The following is a 9,673-nucleotide window of genomic DNA, read 5'->3' as shown; positions in this document are numbered from 1 at the left end:
CTCCAACTCAAAAAAAAAAAAAGAAAGAAAGAAGGACAAGGAGGAGCCTGCAATGGTGCCCTCGGCAGTCCTGCTGGCCGTCTGCCAATGTCCCAGGGTCCCACGACCCACTCTACGCCTGCTCTTGTCGTGAGTTGGCACCTGCAGTCCCAAGACTCCCCCTGTGGGGCACACATCCCGGGGCCTACCGAAGCTGTTGGCAGGGTAGCGCTTGCGCAGCCGCTCCGTGAGCCGCGACACCTTGCTGCGCAGCACCTCGTTCTTGCTCAGGAACCCGTTGTCCTGCAGGGCCAGCTCGTCCTCCGCCGGGCACGGGACACCCTCGTCATCCTCCTGTGGGAACAGTCTTTCCAGTCCTGCCCACTTCCTGCAGGGCTGCGGGACGTGCACGCAGTCCCTGGGGGGTGGGACAGCAGCAGGCTGGGCCCCCTCCCCGCCCAGCCCCCACGACGCCTACTCACCAGCACCACCAGGTGGGTCTCCTGCCTCCCGAGGGCGGGGAGAGGAGAGAAAACAGAGAGAGATAGCGGGAGGGGAGAGGTGGCTGCAAGCGGGACCCTCCCGGCCAAGGAAACAGGGTGCTGCTCTGAGCTCTGGGCACCTCCCAAGGGGACGTCAACAGACGCCCCAAACACTCCAGCCGAAGTAGCCCTGGAGGAAGCTGGGTACTGCCGTTTCTCAAACTGGCTGCAATTAACTTAGTGGGTTATTATTTGAATGGAACAGAACAGAGTAGGAAAGGAAATATCCCTTACGATGGACTTTCAGGAAACTTGTGTTTCATGCAAGTTTTTCATGTTTATAGACGTGTGAACTGGGTTAAGACGCACAAGTGTTCCTTACTGTGGGTCATGACAAAAATGCTGGAAACCCTTGCTACACGCCCCCCAAGGCTCATGGTCTGCAATCATCTCTCAGGGTCATGGGTGATTTTCCAGCCAGGGCAGCTGATGCTCGCACGGCCTGGGCTGACACCAGCGCGCCACGAGCTGGTGAAGACGAGAGCCTGGAAATCTCCCCTCCTACATCTCGACCCCACTTGACAAGGAGACGTAAAGAAAGAAAAGCGACCTCCTGCTCTAAGAAAAAAGATGCAGACACATCTGCAGAAGTGACCCATCTAAGGGGGACAGTCACTCCTCAGCTATGCTCAGGGCTACCCGAGAAACTGGAAGCCTAGAGCCCCATGTTTAAAATGGGCTCATGACCCGCCTGGGCAACTTGGCGAGACCTCATCTCTACAATAAATCAAAAAATCAGCCAGGCGTGGTAGCGCCTGCCTGTAATTCCGGCTACTCAGAAGGCTGAGGCGGAAGGATCACCGGAGCCCAGCAGGTCGAGGCTGCAGTGGCCGGGAGTAGCCACTGCACTCCAGTCTGGGCAACTGATGGACTCTGAAGGACTCTGAAACTTCACGCCAAGCCAAACACTCCTGCAGACCAACAGTTTGAACCCTGTCTTAAATCAAGTCAGTCGTTTCCCTTCCCCTGCCCTAGCACTTGGCCATGCAGCCACTTTCTCCTACATCCCCTCCCGGCCTCCAAAGGAACACCTTACAGAATTCACTATAGACGAGCAGCGATGCAGGGCAGTGGCCTCCTCAAAGGTGCCTCCCTACTCCAAAGGCACAAGCCCATGGTCTCCGGCCAAGGCCAACGCCCCAAGGTCACCCAACTCCCCTAGAGGGCCTCTCCCAAGGCTTCCAGAGCCACTCCTGGCCTGACAGATGGCAGACCCAGAAGAGGAGGGTAAGTTCTAGTTCAGAGCAAGCTCTGGCTTCTCATTTGGATGTCAAAGTAATAATTTTAAAAAAAGAAACACACAGCCCAGGACCATGGAGCTTCTGACCTGGTCAGCAGAGAGTGCTGGGAAAGGTCACCCACCTCAATCGCATCTTTAAACTCCTCATCTGGCTCGGCCTCCTCAGCCTCCTCCACGCTGCCCGGCGTGAGGTCCTGGGAAGAGAGACTATGACAGAAAGAGGACAACAGCCTCGCTCCCGAGGGCAGAGGGTCGCCTCCCGAGGTCACACCAGGCTCCCAAAACACAAGGCAACGGCACGACTCCAAGAAGGAAGGAAGTCACAGGAAAGACAGCAGCCTCTGGCCCTGCCAGGGACAGGGAGACGGGAAAAGACCATGGCAGGCCCGCAGTAGCCATGTGGCAGTGGCCACAGCATGGGCTTCGCAGTCACAGTGCTGGGATGAGACCCAGCCCTGCCACACTCGCCCACCAGGAGGCCTTGGCCAGCCACTCTGACCTCAGCCTTCTCTTCTGCAAATAAGAATAATCTCATCCTCTGAAATGACCCGCACCCCATGGTGGTAACATCTATAATGTACTCAGAACAGCACCTGACACAGAGTAAGCGCTCAATAAAGCCAGAGCAGCTATTTTTATTACAATGGTTATTATGAAGCACTTCAGAGGAGACTGGCCTGGGAAGAAGCAGGAACTACGACAGAGGCCAGCCCAGGAGCCACAGGCTATGAACAAGCTGGGAACAGGAGTCCCCAGCCTGCCTGCAGCAGGCTCTGCCCCTGGCCAGGCACTCACCTCTGTTGGCGTGAGCGCAGGAGTGCTGTCCAGTAGAGCACCCTTCCCCCCTGAGTCCAGCGGGGACAGGTTCTCAAAGGCACGCTCTTCCTGCCTGGGGTTCATCCGCTGCTGCAGAGACGCCCTGTACTCAGACACCACTACCAGGGCAAGGAGAACAGGGCAGGAGGCAGAGACAAGAATGTGAGTGCCATTCTGGGGGAGGCGGCTTCCACCGATGGCTGGCCTCTTCCTCCATTCCCCCACCCTCTGCTGCCGGAAAGAGTCGCCCTCCTAACTCGGAGTAACCTAACTAAGCCAAGATACCAGACAGCCAGAGATTAAATGTGGCAAGCACTTGACAAATCATGGCTTCTGTTGTTAATTACTCCACCACAAGGAGGAAAACACATCCCACAGTCACCCAACTACGCGCAGAGACCAGAGCTCTGCAATTCAGACCTCTCCAGACTGTCTCAGCACTTCACAGAAGTCAGATGGCAGACAGGACTCTGGGATCACACAGAGAGGTGGCAGCAACTCCAGGTGGCTACAGCCCAGGGGGCGGGTGGCAGGCGTGGGAAAACATCCCTCTCATCTCCTGGAAGCCACCAGATCATATAAGCAGTAGTGATTCAGTTGCCTTGGGAAGGCAGCTGAGGCCTTCCTGGTGAGACATCAGCCTCAGCTAGCAGCTCAGAGACAGAGCCCACAAGAGGGAGGGCCCCAGCGTGGTGGTGCCCCGGTGGAAGGCACAGCATCAGATGCCTTGCTGCGGGCACAGATGGGCCGGGAGCCTAGTCCAGCCCTCTGAGCCAGCCCGGGTGCCTTCTCTGCCAAGCTGCCAGGGCCTTACCTCGGAAGAACTCCACATTTCCCAGAAACAGCGTGCTGTTCAGAAGGGCAAGGACCCAGCAGAACGGCAGCAGGTACAGCATGCAGATCGTGCCCAGGAGGGCCCCATAGAACCTGGATGGCAGAGGATAGGCATGGGTCAGACATTCACAGCAGCAGGAGGTGCCGGGCTTGAGCACATGCACACAGGGCTCCCGGAAACACATGGCTCTGGGCACAGCTGACAAGCAGGCAAGACCTGCGAAACACAGCAGTGGGAAGGAGTGACGGGGAAGAATTCAGAAAAACTGAAGCTGGCGAGGCTGCGGCAGCGTCTGAGGCTGGGTACACAACCTGGTTCAGCCAACAGCACTCCTCAGGGTCTGGATTCTGATGTCTAGAATCCGACAGAGTGAAATATGAGTCCATTTCCACTACCTTTCACTCTGAGAGGTCTCTCGGTTCTTAAGGCATGACTTCCTCACGTGTAAAATGAGACTCAAAGGAAGGTGACACACAGTTTGAGCAGCACCTGGCACAAGGTAGAGGTCCAGTGGCTGTTAGCTTTCCCTGCTACTCATATGTAAAAGGCCTCAAAAACACCCATTCTGTTTGATGGATGTTTCATCCTTGGATTTATTCTAAAAAATTTTTTAAAAGACTAAAGCTAAATAAAAATGTTCACCACAGGGTTAGAAATGAAAAGTAGAAATGAGCCAGGCTCGGTGGCTCAGCCTGTAATCTCGTGCTTTGGGAGGCTGAGGTGAGTGGATTGCCTGAGCCCATGGGTTCGAGACCCGACTGGGCAACTTGGCGAGACCTCATCTCTACAATAAATCAAAAATCAGCCAGGCGTGGTAGCGCGCACCTGTAATTCCAGCTACTCGGAAGGCTGAGGCAGAAGGATCGCCGGAGCCCAGCAGGTTGAGGCTGCGGTGGCCAGGAGCAGCCACTGCACCACTCCAGTCTGGGCAACAGAGTGAGACTCCAACTCAAAAAAAAAAAAAGAAAAGTAGAAATGGACTAAATATATAACAGAATGGGCCCATAAATTATAACATATTTGCCATCTATATGAATTTGGTATTATGAATAATTCCAAAGCCTAGGTAGCAACAAAGAAAAGCATTTATGATATAATTACAAGTGAAAAAGAAAGAAAAATCTAAATACACTATGAAGCTATACATCTATAAATATATGCATAGGGACTGAGCACAGTGGCTCACGCCTGTAATCCTAGTACTTGGGGAGGCCAAGGCAAGAGAACTGATTGAAGCCAAGGATTTGAGACCAGCCTGGGCAACATAGTGAGACCGTGTCTCTATACACTCACAAAACTAGCTGGGTGTGGTGGTGCACACCTACAGTCCCAGTTACTTGAGAGGCTGAGGTGGGAGGATCACTTGAGCACAGAAGTTTGAGGCTGTAGTGAGCTATGATCACACTACTGCACTCTGGCCTGGGCCACAGAGCAAGACCCTATCTCTAAAAAATATATATAAATAGCCGGACTCAGTGGCCCAGCCTATAATCCCAGCACTTAGGGAGCCCAAGGTGAGTGGCTTGCCTGAGCCCACAGGTTCGAGACCAGCCCAGACAACTTGGCAAGACCTCATCTCTACAATAAATTTTTTAAAAATTAGCCAAGCGTGGTAGCACACGCCTGTAGTTCCAGCTACTTGGAAGGCTGAGGCAGAAGGATTGCCAGAGACTAGCAAGTCAATGCCAGGGTGGCCGTGAGTGTGCCACTGTACTCCAGCCTAAGCAATGGAGTGAGACTTCAACTCAAAAAAAAAAAAAAAAACATACATACATACATATATATAAACAAAGCATATGCACATAACAAACTCTAGAAGGCAACCAGACACGAGATGGGCTACTCTCTCGGGACAGATTACGTGAAGGGTTTTCTTTTTTTTGAGTTGCAGTCTCACTCTATCGCCCAGGCTGGAGTGTAGTGGCACACTCACCTGCTGGGCTCCAGGGATCCTTCCACCTTAGCCTTCCAAGTAGCCAGAACTACAGACATGTGCCACCATGCCTGGCTAATTTTTGATTTATTATAGAGAAGAGGTCTCACCATGTTGTCCAGGCTGGTCTTGAACCCGTGGGCTCAGGCAATCCTCTCACCTCAGCCTCCCAAAGTGCTGGGATTACAGGTTTGAGCCCAGCCGAGAGTTCTTCTACCATTAAAATATGCTGACCACACACACCAGGAAGTATCCACACAGGAGCAGGGCATGGAGCCCACAAGCATAAACAGGATTACACATGGGAGCCGTCGCTGGAGCAGGGGAGTCCTCTCAAAGCACCAGCTCTGCTGAGACCCAGCGGCAAATCCCACAGGGCAGTGGTGGGAGGGGAGGGCCCACTCACTGTGAGGACGTCACGGGGTTCTCCCAGAGCAGCACACGGTAGGCGGCCTCGCAGGTGCAGCACAAGCGGCTCAGGAAGGCGTCCAGCTGGATCAAGCTGCAGACACAGGACTCTGGTCAGTAGGCAGGATAGAAGCCCTGGGGAGGCAGCGACTGGGACCTCACTCTCTCCAAGCACACCGGGGGGTCTGGAGAAACGGGCCTGGCCACGCCACCCAAACACCTCTCAGCACCCTCTGTGGAGCCCCTTGCCAAGCTGGAAATAATCTGAAGTCTCCTGCTTTGGTCTCACGCTAGCTCTTAGAGTCAGGCAGGTGATTCTCCTATTCCAGTGCTGCAGCTTCCTCATCTAGGAAATGAAGATCAGAGTCTCCACTTCACAGGGACACAGCAGCTGGAAGAATGGGGGCAGGATAGAGACCAAATGTTTCTCCACCTGGGATGTCAAAGAGGCTCACTTGGGAGTTTAAAAAAAAATGGATGCACCCTAGAAGTCATGAGCACATCCTACACCCAGACCTGGGCTTCTGAAGGGCTCTCTGGAGAAAGTCCATTCTAGGCTGGGGCAGGAAATATAAGCTGAATACGAGCATCCTGCACCATAAATAAGGAAGCACTCCAAGATGGCAGGAAAAGATGCAACAAGCACGGGAGCCGGTACAACAGATCTCCTATGGGTCAAATCTAGAACCACCTGAGATCAAGATAAATAATGATGGGAATAGATTCTAACTCATTAAATAAAAACATCTATGCATTCAGATTGATAATTAAGAAATAAGAAGAGCTTTCTCACAGCAGAGACAGCTAAAACCTGTAGGGGGAAGAAGATAGTTTGGACGGTTGTTCTATCACGTCTCATGTTGAAATGGGACCCTGAGTTAGAGGTCGGGACTGGTGGGAGGTGACTGGATCAAGGGGTGGATTGCTCAGCTTGCGGCCCGAGTTCACCACAAGCTGGTTGCTTGAAAGACCCTGCCTCCTCCTCCCTCCTCTCTGGTTTCTGCTCCTGCCATGTGATACACCTGCTCCTTCTCCACCTTCCACTGTGACAGTAAGCTTCCTGAGGCCTCACCAGGAGCAGATGCCAACTGTGAGCCAAATAAACCTTTTTTCTTCATCAATTACCCAGCTTCAGGCATTCCTTTATAGCAATGCAAAATGGACTAATAGAGCATGATGGAAAATCTTCACAACCATCATAGTAATAAACTCTGGATTTTAAAGCAGTGCATGACTGTTTGATGAATAAGATACAAGTCCCAAAGTTTCTCCCCTCAAACTACTAACTATAAAGAGTAAAATGATAATTTACAGTGTGGAAACCATAGCCAGTGATCCAAGTTAATATTTGCTGATTTACAGCCTCCTGATCGCATTCCTGCCAGAAACACACAAACCGAGTCTAGTCACAAGGAGCCAAGCGATCCAAAACTGAGCGAGATTCTACAAAACAACACACTTGCACTACTCAAAAAATGTCAAGGTCGGGAGAACAAAGACTGAGGAACTGCTCCAGGTTCAAGAAAACTAAAGAGATATAAAAACTAAGGTCAGATATGATCCTGGACTGGATCCTGGATCAGGGAAACTGACATAAAGAGCTGTGTTAACACAACTGGAAAAGCTGCTTATGAATTCCACATTAGGTCACAGTACTGTCCATATTATCTATGTGAAGTGTCCTCATTTTGATCACAGTACTATGGATATACAAGAGAACATCCTTGCTCTTAGGAAACACATGCTGACTATTTGAGGCAAACAGGCATAATGCTTACAACCTGATTTTGAAGAGTGCAGAACAAAGAAAACTACATATGTACAGAGAGAGAGAGAGGAAACAAGTGTGGTGAAATGTGTGTCCTATCCGGGTAAGGGGCACATGGGAGTTCTTGGTGTTATTCTTGCACATCTTCTAAGTTTAAAACTATTTCAAAGTAAAAAACGCTTTTAGAAAAACAGATACTCAGGTCCTGCTCCAGATAATTGACTCAGAATATCTGAGGCAGCCGGGCTCGGTGGCTCAGCCTGTAATCCCAGCACTTTGGGAGGCTGAGGTGAGTGTTTTGCATGAGCCCGCAGGTTCGAGACCTGCCTGGGCAACTTGGCAAGACCTCATCTCTACAATAAGTCAAAAAATTAGCAGGGCGTGGTAGCGCGCGCCTGTAGTTCCGACTACTTGGAAGGCTGAGGCGGAAGGATCACCGGAGCCCAGCAGGTCGAGGCTGCGGTGGCCGGGAGCGGCCACTGCACTCCAGTCTGGGCGACAGAGTGAGACTCCAATTCAAGAAAAAAAAAAAAGAATTTCTGAGGCAAGGACCAGATATCTGTTTTACTTATAACTTCACTTACCCTGCGGTGTGTCAAGGGACCACAAAAATGTCCATTGCCACTGCCACTGCTGCAGTTAATACTGTTCAACAGTCTTAAAATGCTTCAACAGCTCTGTCACGTTTAGGAAGTGTCTCCACTGTGCAGCAATGATGACTCATGCTTACTGAACACTTCCTGGGTACCAGACACTTGTTCAATCTTCACAACAACCCTGTGAGTGAGCCCTGTTATCATCCCACTTAACCAGTGAGGAACTCGAGGCACAGGGAGGCTGAGCAGCTTGCCCAATGTTACACAGCAAGTGAATGGAAGAGCTGGGATTTGAACCCAGGTCGCAGTTCCCGAGTGCATTGCTTAGTCAAGGCCCTAAACTGTCTCTCTACTAGAAACAGCTGTGACTTCAGCTAGACCTGGACTCTCATCCCAGCTGGTCATTTTCCAGTTGTGTAAGTAAGCCTTTTCCTTCCTCCATAAATGGAAGAGATTAGAAGCTACCTCTCAGGACTGCTAAAAACACTAAGCGAAGTGACAGCTGTGGCTGCCGGAAGCGATGTCTGGCGCACACAGCAGGTGCCCAGTGTGAGGGCTGCGGCTGTGGTCCCACCTCCCACCTCCTGCCACTCACCCCTCTTCCATACTCACAAGTTCTTCACCTCAGCCACGGCCTCAGGGCGAGACAGGCGCGCTCTCTGCAGGTCCCCCTGCCGCACGCTGTGATACTTCCTCCGCATCAGCTCTGACTCAGGCAGCCGCGTACGGCACACCTCCTGGAGGTAGCCCAGCAGGGCGGGCACTGAGATCACCAGGGCTCCTACTGAGTACCACGCACCTGCAGGATCAAGAACGCCACAGGTAACAGAGGTAAGCAAGGACCGGGAGCAGTCCCAGCTGCCAGCCTGCCCCTCCAGAGCTTGGCTGGGGAGGCCTTCCCTGGTCCCCTGTGTGGCTAAAAACCTCAGCCACTGTCAGTCCCTGACCCCAGTTTCGTCTGTCCTCACAGACCTCACCAGTACATGACAGTCCACAGGTATGTGCCCTGGCTCTTGGCTGATGTGAGCTCTTGACCCTGTGGTCACTGCTGTGTTACAGCCTCGTTTTTACACATCTGAAACACTTCTGGCACACAGGAGGCAGCTCGTGCTAGAGTCTGGCTGCTGGGATCTCCAGACCATCAACATTCAGACCTCTGGGCCGCTACGGCAGACTGCAATGGAAGCCTTTCCTTTGGCTTTCAAGGTACCACAGACCACTGTGGACTGAGAGCAGGTGAAGCTGACCCAAAACTCAAAGAAGGAACTCCCACGTTCCATGGCACTCCAGCAGCAAGTCAACAGGGCAGTGGCCCAAAACAAGTACTTGAAAATCACCATCTGGGCCGGGCTCAGTGGCTCAGCCTGTAATCCCGCGCCTTGGGAGGCCGAGGTGAGTAAATTGCCTGAGCCCGCGGGTTCAAGACCCGCCTGGGCAACTTGGCGAGACCTCATCTCTACAATAAATCAAAATATGAGCCGGGTGTGGTAGCGCACGCCTGTAGTTCCAGCTACTTGGAAGGCTGAGGTGGAAGGATCGCCGGAGCCCAGCAGGTC

At 52.4% G+C, this 9,673-nt stretch overlaps 1 protein-coding gene across 7 annotated transcripts in view; it reads right to left on the bottom strand.

Annotated features, from left to right (window-relative positions):
* Positions 1-9,673, bottom strand: part of ZFYVE27 (zinc finger FYVE-type containing 27) — a 21,768-nt gene that overhangs the window by 5,455 nt on the left and 6,640 nt on the right. For 2 of the 7 annotated variants that reach the window (XM_008065629.2, XM_008065630.1), the window contains exons 3-9: positions 8,730-8,916; positions 5,752-5,847; positions 3,392-3,504; positions 2,557-2,696; positions 1,884-1,955; positions 462-482; positions 189-333 (exon numbers count right to left, since the gene is read on the bottom strand). In XM_008065629.2, coding sequence (XP_008063820.1) covers positions 189-333; positions 462-482; positions 1,884-1,955; positions 2,557-2,696; positions 3,392-3,504; positions 5,752-5,847; positions 8,730-8,916 — 774 coding nt within the window. Of the gene's footprint in view, positions 1-188; positions 334-461; positions 483-1,883; positions 1,969-2,061; positions 2,064-2,556; positions 2,697-3,391; positions 3,505-5,751; positions 5,848-8,729; positions 8,917-9,673 lie in introns of all 7 variants that reach the window. The other 5 variants (XM_021716319.1, XM_008065632.2, XM_008065631.1 and 2 more) reach the window with 4 other exon arrangements.

Source organism: Carlito syrichta, unplaced genomic scaffold (genome assembly GCF_000164805.1).
Source record: "Carlito syrichta isolate Samal-C Ts95f unplaced genomic scaffold, Tarsius_syrichta-2.0.1 Scaffold308692, whole genome shotgun sequence".
Lineage (NCBI taxonomy): Eukaryota > Metazoa > Chordata > Mammalia > Primates > Tarsiidae > Carlito > Carlito syrichta.
The sequence above is the reverse complement of the archived record's forward strand: the minus strand, read 5'-3'. Positions and strand labels throughout refer to the sequence as shown.